The sequence below is a fragment of the Cibotium barometz genome, chromosome 32 (genome assembly GCF_041138505.1).
Source record: "Cibotium barometz isolate CiBa-2024 chromosome 32, ASM4113850v1, whole genome shotgun sequence".
Classification (NCBI taxonomy): domain Eukaryota; kingdom Viridiplantae; phylum Streptophyta; class Polypodiopsida; order Cyatheales; family Cibotiaceae; genus Cibotium; species Cibotium barometz.
The window spans coordinates 16,416,076-16,437,514 of record NC_141077.1 but is presented as its reverse complement, the minus strand read 5'-3'; the positions used below and the strand labels follow the sequence as shown (position 1 = coordinate 16,437,514).

The 21,439-nt window shown below is 41.1% G+C and overlaps 1 protein-coding gene across 1 annotated transcript in view; it reads right to left on the bottom strand.

The window, feature by feature from the left end:
- Nucleotides 1–14,338: 14,338 nt before the first annotated feature.
- LOC147619869 (Peptidyl-tRNA hydrolase II (PTH2) family protein) overlaps nt 14,339–21,439 on the bottom strand; it is a 33,400-nt gene continuing 26,299 nt past the window's right edge. The window contains exons 2-3 of the mRNA XM_086825717.1: nt 15,123–15,266; nt 14,339–14,585 (exon numbers count right to left, since the gene is read on the bottom strand). Of these exons, the coding sequence (XP_086681843.1) occupies nt 14,547–14,585; nt 15,123–15,266 (183 nt within the window). The 3' untranslated portion in view covers nt 14,339–14,546. The remainder of the gene's footprint in view (nt 14,586–15,122; nt 15,267–21,439) is intronic.

The window sequence follows — 21,439 nt, the reverse complement described above, 5'->3', positions numbered from 1 at the left end:
TAATACCAATCCTCGAAATGTAGTTGGTACATCACATAAAGGCAAGGAGAAAGTGGTTGAGCCCCTTGGTATGCCTGATATTTCTACATGGCATTCTCTTGTTGATGGAGAGTCTAGTGGCTTGGAGATGAGCCTTGATGAGGAGCTTGGGATTCTAGCAATGAGGACACCTAGTGTAAAGAAGGTTTTGGAAGCCATGAATGCAAAGTTGCGAAGATCTGGAAGAGTCAAAAACCCTGTGCAAAGGTTGACTTACGATGGTTATGTGGCACATCACTATGTTTACATGGCAAAAGTTATGCAGGTTCCACATGTTTTGATTAGGCTATTAGAAATGTGTATTGGGAGAAAGCTATGGATGACGAGATGGATGCATTGTATCGAAATGAGACTTAGGATTTGGTGCCATTGCCTGAAGGCAAGAAAGCTATTGGATGTAACTGGGTGTATAAGGTGAAACATAACATTGATGGGTAGCATAAGCAGGTACAAGGATAGATTGGTAGCCAAAGGATATGCATAGACACATGGGATTGATTATAGATGATGTTTGCCCCAGTTACAAAGATGCCAATTGTGAGAGCTGTTATTACGGTGGCTACAGCTAAAGGCTGGTTTTTACATCAGATAGATATAAAAAATGTGTTCTTGCATGGTGACTTTCAAGAAGAAGTGTATATAGATCAGCCACCTGTTTTGAGGATACAGGTCACCCAGAGTATGTATGTAAGCTTCATAAGGCCTTGTATGGGCTGAAGCAAGATCCACGAGCATGGCATGACAAGATTTCTAAGTATCGTATCACTATTGGTTTTCATATGGAAGATGTAGATCACTCTTTGTATGTACGTAAGAGAGTGATAAAAGGGTATTGTGATCATCACCATCTATGTAGATGATCTTATTGTTGAGGGTGACAACTTGGAAGAGATTGAGCATATGAAAAGTCTTCTCTCAAAAGGAAGTTTGACATGAAGGATTTGGGAGATCTGCGCCACTGCATTGAGGTCATTCGCACACCTGATGGTGTTGGGCTGAGACAGTATGTATTGGACATGTTGTCCAAGTATGGGATGGCTGGTTGTAAGATAATCTCGGGCCATTAGATCAAAATGGCAAGCTCAATGTGCGGATGCAGTTTATGTGTTGAAGGGCCCCATTATGTATGAGAAGATTGTGGGGAGTTTGATCTATGTCACAATCAACATGCCAGGTTTGAGTTACACTGTTGGCTTAGAGAGCCTGTTTATGCAGGTTCCGCATAAACCACATCTTAATAGTGTGCTACGCACATTTCGGTATTTGAGGGCCACTATTGATTATGCATTATTTTAGGGAGCAGGTGTACCATTGGAGCTATATGGGTACACAGATGTAGATTGGGCAGGTAGCATCTCCTCAGATTGGAGATCTACCAGTGGATTTATGTTTTCATTGGGGAGTAATGCTGTGATATGGAGCAGCAAGAAGCAGCTCACAGTTGCCTTATCGAGTACAATGGCAGAGTACAAAGGAGTTGTGGTGGCAGTGTGTGAGGTAGCTTGGTTACACAAGCTACTTTTGCTGATTTGGGGTTGCATATGGAGAGAAAGATTGTCATATATTGTGATAATCTTAGCAGTATACAGTTGGCTAGGAACCTAGTTTTCCATGCGCGGACAAAACACATTGAGGTACACTACCACTTCATCAGGGAGAGAGTCTTGGCAGTTGACTTTTGGCCTACATCAACACACAGGATCAAGTAATTCACATCTCCAAAGGCCTTGGGAGCTGAGAAGCTCTGCAAATTTTGAGATATGCTTGCAGTTCATGAGCTGGAGTTGAGTTTGAGGAGTGTTGAGATGTCAAACTCAACATGAGCTGACACTCACGAGACCCGTGTGTGATCGTTCGACATTTACATCACTGGTGGATTTGGTAGTCGGCACTACATATCTTCGCCCAGAGATTCTACAACTAGACTACACTGACTAGTCCACACCTACCCACTCCACTTTGGCATGTTCACATTATGGACTGCTTGTATATACTCTAGTATGTGTGTTAGTCACTTTATCTCCTTTGTAGACCTCTTTTGTTGAAGAAGAAGAACAACAATTTTCAGCCTCTCACCTTGTGTGTTATCTTCTAGGGTTTGTGAGAGTGTGTGTGTGCTTGCAAGAGCTCAAGCTCTCTTCTTCCCTGTAACTTTTCATATTGTAAGCCTATCAATTTCTGATAGCTCTCTTTGGCGTTCCCTTGCACCAACTAGGGTTTTCTTCAAATGATATAATTTGACTCTAAGCTTATTTAATTCTTTTTCTTGTTCCTTGATTTGTATCTCCTTTTCTTTATTCTTATTCTCTAAATTTTGCATTTGGTTTGTTAAATCTTCAATATTTGATTGAAGATACAAATTTGATGTGTATATATGTTGCATGTAAGCCCCTCCCCACAAACTATTAGATGTTTACAATATCCAAGAAGCCCATTTTTCCCATTAGCAATGTAACATGCTAAACTAGTAAGATCACTGAATGGTGGATTATCTAAGGTTAATGGGATCCCTCTTTTATTAAAAAATATCAAAATTTTAAAATTTTAAAAAAACCCTAATTTTAGGGTCCCTTTAGGGAAGAGAGAGGTGTGGGACCACATATATGCATGAGATATGATGGAAAAGATTATGGGGCTTGAAAGAGGTAATTATTGGCTGAAAATGACCTTGAAAAGGTACTATTAGGGGTTATATACGATTGAAGGATCCATTTTTTTATTTAAAATTATCAAATTTAGAAAAAATTAAAAAACCCTAATTTTAGGGGTCCTTATACCCACGCTTTTCAAATTTAGGGAAGAGAGAGATGTGGGACCACATAAAAAAGGCAAGTGGTCCAAGGAATCTCACACATAAAAAATTCAAAAATGAGAGTGGACTCTAGAAATAGTGGTAACTTTTTCAAAAAGTGAGTGGACCACAGAGTAAAAATAGGAGAGGATCTAGGAGTTATTAGTCTAAAAAGGGACATAAAAGTAGGGTATTCATTAGCTTGTCCCCCATTATGGAGCCAAGTTTAGCATTCTAAACCCAAAAAATTAGCAACTTAAGCTAATCCTTATAAGACCCTTTTTGTGGTCCATATTTTCCCTAATGGTTTTGCTTGTTATTACTGTCTTCTGTTTGCAACACATGAGGCTTCTGCCTCAAGCTTACTTCTTGATGCTTCCTGAGTTATTTATGTGGGCTTGCCCATCTTACTCATTCCCACTCTGTTTTGATACATTTATGCAGGATGTGCCTATTTCGTGAGCACATTATCTTCTGTTGACCATGGTTGCATGTGCTTGTACTCTTCTTCTTCCTTTGGTTCTCCAGCTTGTTGTTGTTCTTTACAAGGTTTATCTTCTCATGGCTACCCTTGTCCTGCAATCCTGGTCATTATGCAAGGAGTTTCTTCCCACATTGCTTCTTCATTTGAATCCTTGTGAGGCTTATCTTCTCGTAGTTCTTGTTCTTTTGTCTCCTCCAGGCTTTCCTTTGCTTTTCTTTGAAAATTTTGCTTCCAATTCTCCTTATGTGCTTCTTGCACCTCCTTTGTTGCAAAGTCTCTGACTTGATTTTGTTTTCCCCAATCCACATTATTTTTCTTTTGTCTGGTTAATTCTTCTGACACAACAAACCTCTCTTTCCCCTTTTGGGATCTGGTGATGGCAGCCACACCGTCCATCTCTTTAAAGTTGATGATGTTGATGGGACATTATTGGTGCATCTGCCCTGCCTACCTTTTCTTGCAGCTCTTGTTGATGCTTCTAGAACAATTGGCATTCATTCCAAAGGTGTCCACCAGGCTTATGACAGTAATAACATTGTGACTGCACAGCACCCCCTCTTCCTCGGCCTTGCCCTTGGCCATAGTATGGTCTATAAGGTGCCAGTGTAGTGGCCATGGGTGTTGCTATCGACAGTGCATTGATAGCTATGCCTACCCTGTTTCGGACATTGTATCGGCAATTGGCTGTTAGATGTGTCAAAGTTTGGCAGATTGCATAGGTCGGTTACAACTTGCATTCCTCTTTCAGGTGGCCTTGATTTTTGCATTCCTCTTTCAGGTGGCCTTGATTTTTGCATATCAAGCAGAAGATAACCGTTCTCTAGTCAGATGAGGTAAAGAACTTACCAGATTGCACAGTGAGCTTCTCCACTACCTTTTTGGGTAGGACATTCATCTTATCCTTCTTGCCTTTGCTTTTGCTCTTCTTGCTGCGTCTGGATTCCTCCTTGGCTTCTGACTTAAATTATGACTCTTCTAATTCCGACTCGCCTGCCGCCATCGGTGTCACTGTCTGAAGAGTTGTACTTCTTTCTCTTCTTTTTCTTTCACTTCTTTTCCAATCCCATTTTCCTTCGTGCTCGCTTAGTAGCTTCCACAAGCCCATCAAACCCTTTGGTAGCGTCGATGTTGGTTGCTGCCACCGTTGGTTTGAGTTTTTTGTTAACACCATGTAGGAACCAATCCATAATAAGAACGGCTTTAGATGGTCTGTCAGAGAGTCGTGCACATAGTGTTAAAACCCCATAGATCTCTCTAGCTAATCACTATGCATAAACACACATAATCCAGGCATATAGTCATCCACCCGACCACCCTCGAGCCCAAGGGTGCACACATCAAAGTAATGAAGAAGCACATACCTAATCTTGATGTCCCATACCACCAAGAGGTATGCCTTCAATCCAGTAGTAGCACATGGCTCTAGTATGAAATGGCAAGAGTTTAGATACTATGGTCTACACAAGAGAACATCCCTTGAGAGTGTCCCATGCTCCTATTATATAGGAAAGCTCTCAAGTGACTCTTGACTCTCCATTTCCATGGTTGACCCTTGGTTGCCTGACCCTAACCCCAACCTAAGGTTAGGTCTAACCCTTGTCCCATTAGAGCACGTTCCCATGCTCCCATGCTCACATGCCTAGGGTTTGTTAGCCTCCTAGTATATGCACATAATATAATGTGCAGATAACATACTTCCCCTCTTTCAAAACATTGCACTCTTGCAACCTTAGGGATTAAGCGATTGCAAAGTTTCCTTTCCCTGAATTCAAGTACCTTTTTCGGTTCATGTGGAACATAGGATAAATCCTCGACCTTAATGAGTTCGTGAGGAGTAACTGTGTTATCCTCACCTCCCAGCTTCTCTTTTAGTCTGGTGACATGAAAGACTGGATGAACTCTGACATGTGGAGGTAGTTTTAGATCATACGCAACTGTGCCAATCTGACATATAACTCGGAATGGACCACAATATCTAGGAGATAACTTTGAGCACTTTCCTGTTGATAAAGTATGAGAATCTTTAGGACCTTTCAAATAAACCAACGCTCCTTGCTCAAAAGATTGAGGTGAGCATCCCCTATCAGCATAAAATCGTGCTCTATCCTGAGCGCTCCTGATAGAATCCTAAGCTTGGGTCAGCATTTCTTGCATATCACACAAGAAATCCCTTGATGCATCAAGATCAATGTCCTTAAGACCAACATCGACAGGTGCCCGGGTTTAATATCCATACATAAGCATAAATGGACTATAACCAGTAGCTGTATGCTTAGAACTATTATAGGCAAATTCCATCATTGGAAGATACTTTTCCCAACTCGATCGTTTTCCAAAGATATACGCACGAAGCATATCCTCTAAAATTTGATTCACATGCTATGTTTTCCCATCAGACTGTGGGTGATCAGAGGAACTCATACTCAAAGTAGTTTTCAATTTCTTGAAAACTTTCTGCCAAAAATGGCCCATGAACTTAGAGTCCCAATCGCTCTCATAATATCAGAAGGTAGACCGTACAGTCTAAACAACTACTCAACAAATTGGTAAGCCAATTTCGACGCTTTAACTGTTGTCTTTGTGAGTAAAAATCTAGCCATCTTTGTCAATCTATCCATGACTACCCAAATGGCATCATGACCCCTGCTGGTATGTGGAAGTCCCATAATGAAATCCATGGAAATACTTTCTCACTTTCGAGACGAAATATCCAAAGGATGTAATAACCCAGCACATTTAAAGTGTTGAGCCTTGTTTATCTGACATTAATGACATCGGACCACATAACTCTGAATAAAATCTTTCATTTTTAGCCAGTAAAATGTCCTTCTAACCAAAGCCAAGTTTCATTGTATGTCAGGATGTCCTGCCCGATGGTGCATCATGGCACTCAAAGAGGATTTTGAGTCTAATTTTCGGCACATCTGGCATGCAAACATTATCGTTTCGGAACAAGAGACCATTCTGAATAAAAAATTGGTTGGCTTTTCCTTGATTCACCAGGTTTTGATCCACCTCAGAGTTGGACCCTGATTTTGCCAAATTCTAATACTTTCCAAAGAAAATACATGTACTGTCTTTTCCCCTGAGTTAGTCGTACAAGTTAGAAGTAATTTTAGTGAAGCTAAGTTCATTAACTTCACCAATTTGACTCAACGCATCAGCAATGCGATTCAAGCTACCTTTCCTATATTTAATCATGAAATCAAAGTCCTGCATCAACTCAGCCCATCTGGCCTTTCTACCTTTCAAGTCCAGTTGATCACAAATGTACTGCAAAGATTGGTGATCTATCAAGACCATAAACTGAGACCGGTGGAGATACTGTCTCCATGCCTTTTAAATTATAAATGATCGCATACAACAGGCTTTCTCCTAAACTGGGTGCCTAGTATGTGCATCATTGAGTTTCTTACTCTCGAAGGCCACATGCTTCCCATCTTGGAACAAATTTGTGCCTACCACAAAATCACTAGCACCAATGTCAGGCTTGCTAGGATCCGGCACACGAGCATCTCGAACTTTATTTTTCAAAGTATCAAAAGTTCCATGTAGCTCATTCCACTCAATCGGAGAGTTAGAATTTTTATTTTTACCCTTAAGAACGTTGGTAAAAGGCACTATCAACTTCGAATAATCCTTGACAGATTTTCGAAGAAACACCACGAAACTGGCCATTCCAAAACCTTTTGGATTCGATCCAAATCTATACTTAAGCCATCTCAAGAGATCTTATGACCCGAGTATAACAATTCCTTCTTGAAGAAATCACACTTAGATAATTTATAATACAATTTCTCCTTCTTGAGCTTTCCTAGAACCTCTTTAAGATAATTCTCATGCTGAGCCAAAGTTTTATTATTATCAAAATGACATCTAAGAAAACCATAATGCATTTTCCTAACGGATCCGGAAATAAATCATTCAACATCTGTTGGAAAGTTGTTGGTGCATTAGTGAGACCAAAGAGTAACATTAAAATTTCCTAATGGCCATAACGTGTCCTAAAAGTAGTTTTAGGAACATCTTCCTCTAGAATACGGATCTGATGATAATCGGTTCGGAAATCAAGCTTTGTGAATTGGGTATTTGTTTTTAATTGTAACCTTGTTAAGACGTTTGTAATCAACACACATCCGCCAGGTACCTTGATCTTTTTTCTTAACCAAGAGAACTGGTTCACTCCAAGGAGAGTTACTTGGTCTAATCTGACCCATCTTCAAGTATTCAGCTAGTTGCTTGGCTACCTCGTTTTCCTCAATCTGGCTAAGCCAATACGGAAGAATACTAACAGGTACTGCACCAGGTACTAGCTCAATTTTATGGTCCACCTCTCATTTAGGAGGTAATCCGTGAGGTAACTCATCGGGAAATACATCCTAGAATTTGCACTTAATGGAATTTAACACTTTACTTTCCCAAACATCTAAAGAAATGGTGTTGACATCAAAATGAACACATGAAGACACTCGATCCATAACCAATTAGAAAAGTTCATAGTTAAAAAGATTTTCCATTAACTTAAGCTCATTAATGAAAGTTTCCTTGGGTACAACAAAGTGTCCCTTAGTAAAGAGGTTTCCACTATGATGAAAAGACATCAAATGTTTAACCCAGTTTACAGAAAAATCTTTATTTTTTTGATAAAACCATTTCATCCCTAAAATGATGTCTACATGACCCAAGCTCATGACATGAAAATCAAGTCTTTCTAAGTACATCAAATGTTTAACCCAGTTACAGAAAAATCTTTATTTTTTTGATGAAACCATTTCATCCCTAAAATGATGTCTACATGACCCAAGCTCATGACATGAAAATCAAGTCTTTCTAAGTACAACTGGATGTCTAGCGGCGGTAGCTTTAACACCTTCTTATCCTAGAATTGGACTTGTCCTCCAGCCATCCTGACCTTGTACATGGATCATTCTCTGAATGGTTTCCATCTTCATCCTCTGTAACCACAATGTTGTTAATAAAATTATGAGTACTACCGGGATCAAACAATATATGAACCTAATGTCCATTTATTGTTCCATAACTATGAAATAATTTGTTTGGACCAGAAACATCTTTATTGAAAGTACAATCCTCACATTGGCTTCCTTCAAAATGCATATTGACTTCAGAAAATTCACCTTGAAGTTCTGTAATGTTCAGAGATCTCTTTTGGTATAAACTTCTTTAGTGCCGCCTTTTGCCCAAGCGCCGAAGGTGTTGCAGCTCCATTCAAAGAACGGAATTTCTTCGTGTGTCCCTTTTCTTTGCATTTGAAACATGTGAGATTATCCCTACTCACAAATTTTAGCTTTTTGTTGGTGTTTTTTTAGCTTTGGTGTAAAAACCATCTTCCTTTTTTGTCCACTCTTCGATAAAGTGAATGTGGATTTCTTTTCATTAGACGATGGTTTTGAAGTGTTGGCGCCAACCATTGTCTTATAAAAAACCTAAGCTGCCTGAATAGCATCCTCAGTCATTTTGACTTTGCATTTTTTTACCTCGTACTAGTAGTCACGAGCTAGACCGTTGATGAAAATCCCACATAAGGTATGATCATCTCATTTGGCTTTTGCAGCCAATTGTCTAAACTTTTGCACATAATTGTCAAATAACTGATTCCCCATGCTATTTTTAACAAGCTTGGCAATTATCTCAAATTCATCCTCTGGTTGGATGAACTCTTTTTTGAAAGCTTCTTCGAAATTTTGAGAGTGACTAGACCCAATATCAGCCAAGACGGTCATGTAGCAAGATGGTATTTATGTGGGAACTCTAGCTCAAGGCAAGTAGGTTCCACCACTTTTTTTGTTTTGGCCATATATGAAGGTCGGCTATATGTATAGAGATCTGTACACTTAGGGGCCTATGGCCTTGTTGGCTCCATTTTTCGTTAGTGAGAGTATATGTCCTAGGCGGGGGATCCATAGTACTTTCTTAGCTTTCTACCATTGAAATATCTGTCTATCTCATCTCCATCTAAGGTGTCTATGCACCTTGAGGAGAAACTTTTGTGACATGACAAGGGCTTTGGCCTCTGTACTTGAGTTTTTGTTTGGTGTTCTTGATATTGTACATGATTACTATGTCTCGTACATTCATGCATTTGTCCTTAAGTTAGTCATTAAACCAACTACTTGTTCCATAGTGTTTCAATCATCAATTCATAAGCAGATCACAATCTTTCTCACTTAGCTTGTCTAAGGAAACTAACCTCTCCGTGGGGGGTTTCAAGGTTGTGTCTGGCTACAATTCAGAGGCTTAGAACCAAGTGCCCCATGAACATAACTAGGTCAAGCCTCAATGCAGGCTAGAAAGGTGTGTTATTGGTTGTCACCTTAGAGGTGGTGAGTGTAACTTATTCTCACCAAAGTTTTCTACATGCCTCTACCAGCTTAGTGAGAATGGTGCAAAATGTTTTGTTGGTGCTCTCTTAGCTCTTGAAAATTCACTTGTGGACATTGAGGAGTCGACTTTCTATGCACCACGAAGAATTTTGAAGAATAAATCAGCCACTTTGTTTATAAATGTACACTATGATCACTATTAATGGTGGTGGGCAGCTAAAATGAGTAATCATATTTTTATATTTGTACATTCGATTCTTGATGTTTTGCTGCCCTTGATTACTATTTCCAAAAACAGCTTGCATAGCGGTCTTGCTGATCTGTCTCTACCTCTATGTGTGTCTGTGTGTAGAAGGCATGCTCCTTCCAGAAGATGATTTAGTCTCAACATTCATCTCCTCAATGACAAGAAGGGCTATAAACCTCAAATTTTAAGAAGTTTTCATGACTATAAATAGATGTCCAAAATTGATCAAACTCTTTGCCAAGCCCATTTAATGTGACGAATGGTGCAGGTTTGGCTAAGTTTTCTTTTCGAAATCCAAAGAGATGATGTTCCCTCATAATAAACTTGAGCTAAAAGAAATACCTTTAGGATCCACACTTGTTGGGTGATTACCTTCTTCGGTTGTTGGTGAGTTACAATTGGAGTCTCTTTGCTTGAAGCACATTTTGTTTCTTGGGTTATCAAGAATATTGTTTTTGAGGTTTGGTAGCTTTGGGCACCTAAATCAATTCATTAGGGGGGACATTTTCGAGCTCTACAAATATTTTTAGGTAGTCACCGTTGTGATTTTTAAGCCTCGGGTTACCTTTATTTATGTTGAAGCCCCGGTGATGATTGTTATTGTGAAATGTTTGACTACAACCTAGCAAGTCCAAGACATTCTCAAGACCCTTGAATGGTAGAGGGTGGTCAGGATGGAAGATTTTCCTCACAACCAAAGGGCATAGGCAATGCATTCTAGGGCACAACCAAAAGAGTTTCTTCATCAAGCAGGTTTACAATTTTGTCCTCTAGGAGAATATTGACTTATTGTGACCAAAAATTTTCAATGAAGCAGTTCTAGAATCCTAATCAAAAGTACATCTATAATGGCCCATCTAATTCCTTCCGAGCAAAAGCTCTTCCGTAATAGTGTTTGAGGAGGCATCACAAAAAAATTTACCTTTTGCTAGGTCATCTACTCTGCGATGTCAAATACTATTTTGCACACACCCAGACAACTCACCATTTGGTTACCAGAGCAAGTTGCACTTGTGCGCATTTGTGGAAGACAATTGGTGTTTCTCAAGAGAATTCCAAGTCTCCTAGGGCATTAGGTTGTGGCTTTGCACCAAAATCTAGAAGACCTAGTTTGCATACAAAGTTGTTACCTCTGACATATGCAACCACAATCTTGTGGGCTTAACTTCACATTCCTCTTCTTCCATAATTCCCACAAGTTTAACCATATTTGTGTGCAACATCTAGTGTCTTTGTCTGAGTTTTTCTTGTCTTTCTTTGGCCTCTTTTTGGGCTTCCCTTAAAGCTCATTATTTTTCTTAACCTTCTCTTGGGCCACCTCATGTATTCCCATGAGTTGTTCTTGAGTTAAGGGACCATAGTAATGATGGAGCTTAATGCCATTAATAAAAGTCTCCATTTGGATACCGTCCATAGTTTCTAATCACACTGCACCACTCTTGGAGAATTTAGCCACTTTTTAGGGTCCTAGTCCACAAAGTTTTAGTTTCTTTTTTTCTTTCTTGATGTTATACATCAACAGTAGGTCACCCACATGAAACTTGCATTTCTTCACATTGACATCAAACCAACACTTCCTTCGGCACTTCTCTGTCCACATTCCCACTACTACAGGTTGGCTTCTTTTGTTGCCCCTTAGTGTAGGGATCAACATGTCAATAGGGGTGATAGCATCACATTTGTACTATGTAGAGGGGTTTGTTAGATATTTGGTAGTACTACAGTATGCGACCATGTACTACAGTATGAGGCCATGTACTAATGTCATGAGCACTTTTTTCCCACTGGGTTTTTTTCCATGGTCATCTAGGTGTGAACATGCACCTTAGGGTTAGCTAGTATATAAGCAACCTCATTCACAGTTTAGGGTTGCTTGCTCATTTGTACTTGTAGAGAGATTCATCTTTCTCCTTTAAGGTTGTTAATCTCTCTCACACTCTATGCCCTTGTATTCTTATCTTTGAGCGTTGTGTGTGTGTGTGTGTGTGTGTGTGTGTGTGTGTGTGTGTGTGTGTGTGTGTGCAACTCTCCATTCTTCATGAGCTAATAATATTCAGTACATGAAAGCATTATTATGCTTCAAGATTTTTGTTATGCTCATTGCAAAGCTTTCATTTTAGGTACGTAAGTTCAAAGGAGATTATTTCATCCACTACTATTGATGCGGCTCGAGTAATGGCAGTGTGTATAATTAAGAACTTTACAAGGTATGTACTACTGGATGAGGTGAAAATATGTGGTGTTGTTCATGTTGCATAAATGTTCTTCCTCGGGCATATCATGAAGGTCCTATAGTATTTTTTTAGGCAAAGGGCAAGGCTAGAAGGAAGCACGACAGAGAGTTGATTGATGCAAGGATATCTAGTATATATCTCAGAGTTTCTTTTATGAGTGGATCCTGCCATGCCTCGGTTATGGAGCAATGAGGAAGACGAGAAATTGTTGTCACATGTAACACAAGCAAAGGAAAACTAAGGAGGCTAGATAGGGAAATGTAGCAAAAAATGTGAATATATTTTGTATTCCTGTTAGTGAAGTCATGAGACAAAGAGGGTGGAAAGGGTATGAAGTGGTGGAAAGTGTATGAAGAGGCAGAAAGGGCTAGAACTAAGAAGAGAAGGAGACATCATAAATGCTTGCCATATCATGAAAATCTAGACCTACTTCCAAAAGATTGCAATATCGAATGGCTACTACTACATGAGGTAATGGATCAAGCAAGAAATGATAATGGATGAGGAATAGGAATATGCAAGAGGATGCAATCTTCATGAAGTGCATCTCTTTCCTCCTTACAAATAACATGTTCTTACATTGATATTTAACTTGTGTATATATATATATGGTAGTACAAGGTCTTCAATGCAATGTGGTATGAGAGATGACATTTTCGCATGGAGCGTGTGGATTTAAAGTGAACAGCCCAATATTGTGGAATCATGGCAAATTTTGAGCAAGAGAGTCAAGCAAGTGTATGAGATACCAATATTGTCATCGACAAGCTTTAGTTATATTGTGGAACAAATCAAAACATCTTGGAGGTTTAATTAACAAATTCAAAAATGTATATATTGGATGTCAAGTGGTTCAAGGTGGTAGAGAAAGTATCCCTTCTTTCAATCCTTCACATCTGGCCAATGTAGGTTCACTCCTTGTGAAGGACACTATTCATTGTTACAATGATTGGCTTAAGCTTGTGGCTTGACAACATGTGAATTCAAGGGTTTCAATTTCAAGTAAGAGTATCTTTCATTGTAACAAGTAGGCTCTTCTGAGCCTTGTGCTCAACATGTATAGACAAGAGATCCTAGATCCATCCAACATCCCAAATTGTTTTCCAAGATATTGTGGAAAAGTATCCATGGTTTCCAAGTCTTCAGGTCATCTAGATGAGGAAGACCTGTATATTTAGACTCCCCATCTTCACTATCCATGAACTTGTTGCATGATTGACAAGTTTTGATTAAAGCAAATCAAGCAATTATTCATCTGCAAGAATACCTCTAAGCTACACATTGGATAAGTTTTCCATGTCTTGAGGTTGACTTTCAAGGTTTGACCCCCCTTCAGAGGAATATATTATAAGCGTCCCAATCATGTACTAGCCTTACATCCCTCCATAATTCATGGTATATGATCTTGATTGTTGAAAATCCAACACCACAAAATTCCAAAAGTTTTAGTTTCTACCTTTAACAACTCCAAGTAATTGTGTTGTATTTCCAACCATTAAACTTGTGTCCAAGGTGCGGCTTCCCCAAATCTCCTAGCAACACTTGGTGATTATGCTAACACTAGTGCCACTATCCAAGATTGTGGAGAACTAATCACCTTTGTATTCGGTTGCATTCCACATACCCAACCCAATTCTTGGGTGGATATACCATGCCTAAATCTTTGGTCAATTTGACAAGTAAAGAAAAGACCTATGCTAGGAAAAAGATATGAGAGAAAAATATATGTAAAAAACTTAACATTTTGCAAATAGGGCACAACCAAGTGCCGATGTGTACAGTCGGTAGCAAACCAAAAAAACCAAAAAAAAAACATGATGTGCATTGTATTTCTTTTTTTAGATCAAGATTTTTGATAGATCATTATTTAGTTTGACTAGGTAATGGCACAAGCTTTAATGGAGAGAGAGAGAGAGAGAGAGAGAGAGAGAGAGAGTATTTAATATATGTAGCAACATAATAATACACACTACTTTTTCCTATCTCTAAAGTAAAATGGTGATCTTGAGCTCATGGTGGATAAATTCTTTCACAGTTTGCAAAATTGTATGGGGGTGTGTTTCTATCATGTTCAATTTGAAGCCCAATGGAAAAGCGATAGATCTTGCAAATGAAACATTCAATTGAAACCAAAAAAAACAAAGTGATGAGAGAGTAAATGCACATTTACATTTAGCACGACTTTGAATGAATAGAATTTGTGTAATGTGATGATTCCATTCATGCAATCTCAAGTGTCACACTAGGTGCATTGCAACAGGGCAAACAAGTGCATTCCATGCCACATTATGCCAACCTTTGACCCTTAGCCAAGGTGTTGCCACTCAGGCTATTACCTCCCAGGAATTAAGAATTGCATTCTTGATAATGTCATCCAAGGAACTTATAATGGTGATCCCTTGCAGAATCAAGCCTGTCTCACTTTGACTGTGGAGATGAAAGCTACCTTGTCACTCAAGCAAAGAACACAATAGGGATAGGTTAGAGTGACATACGTTCATGAAAGCACTCAAGCATTAGATCCCCAAGTTACTTAACCTTTGCCCTAAAAATTCGCCCTTCAACCAGCCTTTGATTTGTGAGATAGGTCATCTCAGACCAAACACGAGTTAACACATGAGTATATGACTCTACAACCACTTACAAGGACAAATGAAACCATAAGCTGATTACTTGCTAGGAATCAAACCTCGATGTGTCCTAGCAAACCTCGATGTGCATAGCAGATTAAACAAAAAAATCGGAACATTGAGTAAGGGTGAAAACAAGGGATCCATCTCAGACCAAACACGAGCTAACACATGAGCATATGACTTACAAGGACAAGTGAAACCATAAGCTGATTACTTGCTAGGAATCAAACCTCGACATGCATAGCAGATTAAAACAAAAATCAAGACATTAAGGGTGAAAATAAGGGATCGGATCATCTCACCAAAAAAAATCATTTACATAGCTTCAATTTCTTAAAATAATGAGCAACCTGTGATTTTGGATATGGCTTTGTTGCCAAGCAAGTAGGAAAGTTTTCTGGTTGTTCTATCCACAGTTTGTACGAAATGTCATTTTCTCGAAGCTTTTCTGCTAGATTGATTAGCTGGGCCTCTCCCTTCACTTCCAAAGTGACCTGATCCCACACAAACCAGACCAAAACTTTTGTTAGCATTGTCAACTCCTACACAGTTTCTCGAACAATTCAAGCCTGAAATCAAAGACGAAATCGAGCAAGATAGGCTAAGGCAGTTGAAGGCCCTTCAGATCAGCATAGGCAATTTCGCTGATGGTACAAAGATGGAGACCAGGAGGGATATTTCAATAACCAACTAGCTAGAGCCGCACTACTGATCAATTGGGAGCTATTATTTGCCAAAGTTTAACCACAAGGTACTCATGTGTTATCACCTACCATACCATATCTAATAAGATTGGGATCCTTAACAATCACACCAGCTTAAAGGCACACAACAATGGATCACAGAGGAGCTGACTTCAATGCAACTCACGCAGAAGAACTACAAAATTAACCGAAGTTCAAGCAACTCTCAAAGAAGGTAAGAGGGGAGTTTAATTATCAGGAGGGTAAAGCCCTCGTTTTGCAAATCCACACCAAAAACCAAACCGACACTTTTGAGGTGAATGTATCTGATGCATTGCCCTGTAGCCCCACCAGCTGACCAGTAGGACTTTTCTTTTCTTGAATGCTTTCTTTTGTTGGACCACAGATTGACTCAAGACCTTCATGGTCTTCATGTTATGTATATGGTCACATAGGTGATTTTGGCCTTTCACTCTCTCTCTCTCTCTCTCTCTCTCTCGCAGCCAGGACTGCTACACACAGGTGCCTCATTTAAGCTACTCATGTCATAGTTGCATGTAATGGAAACAGCAGCTTGAAACTAGGAAACAAAAACGGCTAGGCAACAGCATGTCTTTAACATTACTGTTGGTCCCTGGTGCAATGAGCAAGAGCACGACTGACAACGGTGAGAGAGCAAGCACCCGTCTGATGGGAGGAGAGAGGGAAACGATGTCCAGCAAGATAATCAGCACCCCCTTTTATTTACCAACCCATTACACATTTTCACTACATTGAAGGTGAATATTCCCAACGATTACATAGATGATGTAAATCGAAATGATGAAAAAAGTTGAGAGAAATAGAGTAAAAATATGGGATATAATCTAATTGAGATAAGAAGGAAAATTGGATTATCACGGGAAAGTCATAGGAATATTCTCAGGTGAGATTAGAAATGGAAATGGGAACGGTTCCTCCCCAAAAACAGAATTTCAACAACTTTTGGCTATGAAATGGCCATTTCTTGCCCGTGCATGTGTACACCCTCTTATCCACTTATGAGGTGTACTTTATCTTTTGTACTTGAGCACATTTCCCTATCATTCAATCTATCTTGAGTTGTGTGCCTCTCAATCTCTCTCCTGAGACTACCACTATGTGCGCACGCTTTGTTGTTGCAAACCCTAACCCTAAATCTGCAGGCCATCCAACATTCGGTATCAGAGTAGAGTTCTCCTCCATTGGAACTTGCCTCCAGACTATCACTGTGTGTGCGCGCGCTTTGTTTTGCAAACCCTAACCCTAAATCTTCAGCCCACACAGCACTATTGGCAATACTCAATTAAGATTTTTACTTGTTTTTGGGATTGCTTCGTAAAGCTACATACACATAGCAGCTCGCCTAGCATCTAATTTGAGAACCCCCAAATCAATTTTTTGATTTGATGATTTCCGCCCAGCGCCACCGCCACCCAAATTTTGGCAGCCCAACCAAATTCAGCCACCGCCCCCGCCGCTACCACCTGTGCGGAGCCAAATTTCAGGAATAAAAAATTTTAATATCACAATGTTCCTGGTCGCCTCCCAGTCTCCAAGTCAAAGAACTTGCAAATCAGAATTGGTTTGGTCCTCCAAAAACCTCCTACATATTTTCAGCTTTCCAAAAACAGAGCTGAACCAAGCTCGGGGTACATCCGGGAGTCTTCGGGCTACCTTCTCGTGGTGACGGCATTGACATTCGACACCCTGATCACTCTCAAATTCAACATTTTTCCATCAACAACTCTCATTTCAAATACTTTTTGTACCCCTTTCTCTTGTCATTTCAGTATATTTGCAGGTCCTTGCATCAGTGGTACACTTGGCACCTTCCTCAGCTACTATTTGATGTACATTGGGTGTATCTGCAGTACATTGGTGCTGTGACATTTGTGTGGGGTAGACAAGTGTGGAGAGACATGGCTGGCAATGGGATGTTGTCAGCAGAGGACAAGTTGGACGGCACCAACTATCCTCTCTGGTCATATATGATGTCTCATGTATTGGTTGCCAAAGGGCTATGGAATGTGGTTGTTGGCATTGTGGCACACCCTGCCTCACCAGTACAACAATAGGCTGCAGCAACATGTGGTTTAGATATACAAAGGACTCTAATGTCATGGTTCCACCTGCTCCTACTTCGGAGCAGGTCAGATGGGATGGCAAGGATGCACAGTGCATGCTTTGCTTGCTTTATCTATGAAGCGGACCATTATTCTGCACATTCGTTGATGCAAGACTGCCAAACGTGCTTAGGATGCCCTTGCAACGGTTTAACAGGTGCGTAATGAGGGAGACTCTATGGATGTGTTCCTTACAAGGATCAAAGATTTGACCAACTTGGTAGCATTGATGAGATCTATCCTAACACTTCATTGGTGCCTACAGTTCTCAATGCATTGCCAGATTCTTACTAGAGTTTTGTCTCTACCATTCAGCTCATTATGAAGGGTAATCCTAGTGCCCTCTCTTTTGATGAGCTTGTTTCTGTGCTCTTGCAAGAAGAGCAATCACGGCAAAACAAGTCTATCTTGTGTGTTGGAAACCAAGTTTTTGCTGCCAATCAAAAAGGCAAAGACAAAGCTTCTTCACAAGGTGACTACAAGACAAAGTCAAATTCAACCCAATCTCAGGGCAAGGAAAGGGAGCGAGAAACCAAAGAATATTAGCATATATGCTATGAGTAGTGCCACATGTGGGTTAGGGTTGTACACAGACAGGAGCACACAAAGAATGTACAGCAACAAGAACACTCTCAAGAGAGAGATGGTGATTGATGTTCACACAAAGAAGATAGCATACAATGTGTGGAGCTTGGGGCTTGACTCCACAGTATCAAAATACAATAAATGAGTGGTGTCCTTTCACACCTAATATCCAAGGGGAAAAACCCAAAGGGAGAAAAGTGCCCTTGGTTAGCCCATGTTCTAACAGTGGTATCACAGCAAGGTTCCAGCCTTCTGCACGCATGTTCCAGGAGTTTCCAACGCTCGGCATGCTGTGCACTTTCGGCCAAGCCTACTCCGTCGCCTACAGACTTCTGTCCTTGCTGTTGTCCAGCAACTGCCGCCTGTGCGCCACCTACCTGGCATTCCTCAGCCCACTTCAGCCTCCAATACGGGTGGCGATAGTGCAGAGGGCTCCACCACCGCCCCACCCACAAGCAGCACTCGCACCACAAGAGGCGACCCCTGGCGGCGCTTGAAGGGAGATTAGAGTTAGGGTTTCATGTGGGAGACATACACAGAGAAGAAGGGAGAGAGAGAGAGAGAGACATGTGGGGATAAGTCAACTCATAGAATGAGTGTGTGACTCCCCTATCACACATGTATATTTGCACTAGTACACATAGTGCACTTAGTACATTAAAAGTACTAAGTGTACTATGTACTATACAACTTATGGGCTAGTACACACTATAAGGGTGGGCATAATGCCTTTACCCCAACAACCTCCCACTTAAAGGCAAAGTGCCCTTAAATGAAGGAAAAGAAAAATCAGCATGTACATGATAATATACAAGGCCATATCAAGGCTGAAACTGGCCTCATCCAATGCCCATCAAGTGTCTCCAATGAGCAAATCGCTCTGGAGGCAAACTCTTTGTCAACAGATCAGCCGGGTTGTCATCCGTATGAATCTTGACAACCTGAATTTGCTTGTTCTCTATCACCTCTCTGATGAAGTGATACTTCACATCCACATGCTTCGTCTTTGCATGAAAGACAGGGTTCTTTGCCAACTGGATGGCACTCTCACTGTCACAATGCAACAATGGAATATCCCCTGTATAACCCAAATCAACCACTAACCGAGATAGACATAATGTCTCCTTGCAAGCCTCTGTGGCTGCAATATACTCGGCCTCTGTAGTAGATAAGGCAGTGCATGTCACCAATTGGCCGACCATTTGGTCCATCTCCAGTTTTTGCGTCTCGTTCACTTGAGGCCAGGCCAGTGTCTCATGTGAAGAGGCCAGTATTTTGCTGACATGGACGGGAGCCAGACTGGTGCCACCCGTGTGTTAGCAGGATGGTGTCGTATGGACGGGAGCCAGACCAGTGCCACCCGTGTATGACCTGGACTGTGTTCGATCCATGGGATTGTCACGCCATGGAAGAGCCAGTATTCGTGCCGTGTTTTGCCTATGGGACTGTCACACCATAGGGAAACTCGTGCCTGGAACTGTGTCTTACCTATGGGACTGTCACTCCATAGGAAGACCAGGTTTTTATGTTTTTATGTCGTGCCAGTTTTGTGCCGACAGATATTTTGTACTTGTTCCATGAACGGGAGATATGTCCATGTTACTATTTGCACATGCACACATATTTTGCATGTTTGAAACTGTTTTCGCATGACATGTATTTGTGTGTTTGCCTGCTTGACGTGTTACTTACTGAGCGGGGACGCCTGCCAGTGAGTCGTGAAGTCTGCTCTGTATTCTGACGAGTTTTAGTGCATGTGAACAGGTGGTAAGTATGTTACACATGTTGTTTTAATATTTTATTCTAACCCCTTTGTTTTATAAGGTTAAGTGTTCACACTTATTTAAAAGTGGGCACCCCCTTTGGGCACCCACTTAGGGGCCAAGGTGGGGAGCCCCACTTTTAAGTGAGTGTGGGGGTGGGCATGGTCACCTACTCCCACTAGTCCCCACATGCAAACGTGGGTATCAACAATAGTACAACTCCACTTTAATTTTATTAAAAAGACTCCCTCCTTCAAGCGTGAGTATCCATCGCTTCTATCTGGCGCATGTTCATCAACCGGCGATCATCTTCTCTTGCGCCTGTTTTTCCCCAGGCGGCTGGCTGCAACTGCTTCTGTACCCTCTGTACTGCAGGCTGTACCTTCTGTACTGCAGGCTGTGTACAACTTCTCTCCCTCAAGCTGACGGCGGCGCTCACAGTTCTACAGGCTGCTGCGTACCTTCTCTCAACAAGGCATCTACACCATCTCTCAGGCGACTGTTGTCCCTTCAGCAGGTGGTTGCATATATACAGGCTGCACTGCCTTTCACTCCTGCACACAGTCGTGGGCCTCCATCTACAGGCGGCTGCCCACCATCTACAGTTCACTACTTGCGCCTGTTTCTTCAGCAAGGTTGCCCACAAACTACAGGCAGCTGCTCACCATCTTTCCTCCACGCTGCAGCCAGGCGGAGGGTATTCCTTCTCTCACAGCAGGCGGCTGTGGCCTTCTTCGGTGGTACTTGTCTTGGTGGTTCACCACAAGGCAATTGTTTCTTCAACAAGGGTGGCCTCAGCGAACCACAAGTATTGGTTTTCTATCAACCATCTACAAGTAAGTGAATTTTCAGATTTAAATAAAGTACTTTGTATTAAATCTGCTAAGGGATTCATTCCCTCTACGGCCACACCCGTTCGGTGCCGGGTTGTCCAAGCTATATTGGCGAACCTCGGTCCAAAGGTGCTGAGATCGGGAGAGCCAGGCGTTAGTACGAGAGCGCCTGTTTGTGCGTGGTCTCGGAACACCAGTGAGGCGCTCTCCGCGGAGTCCAGTGAAAGCACAGGACCGTAGTGATTGGACCACACTAGTGGTCGTTCTGCTTCGAGCTTCTACATCGAAATTCGAGCCTACTTGTTTGGTACTGTTTTCATATGTACATGGACATTATCTGGTTCTTGGAACCCATGGAGCATTGTATTTATTAAATACTCCCAATAAATATATCATATATTGAGGGGGGGGTCGGCCCGTTCCGGCCCCAGTGCTGGTGTCCATCTTTCCATTTCATTTCATTTAAATTTCAAGTTGTTTTAAGTTGTCCATTTCAAATTTGTGGTTTTAAAGTTGTGCTATTAAGCGTGTGGGTGTCCAACGGAGTCTTTCCCACTTGACGGGATCGGTTTCATTGGTATCAGAGCACGGTTGTTTCCCTCTTCCTAGTGGGGAAACGAACCTGTGTACTGGACATCCCGCTTCTAGCAAACTTTGAA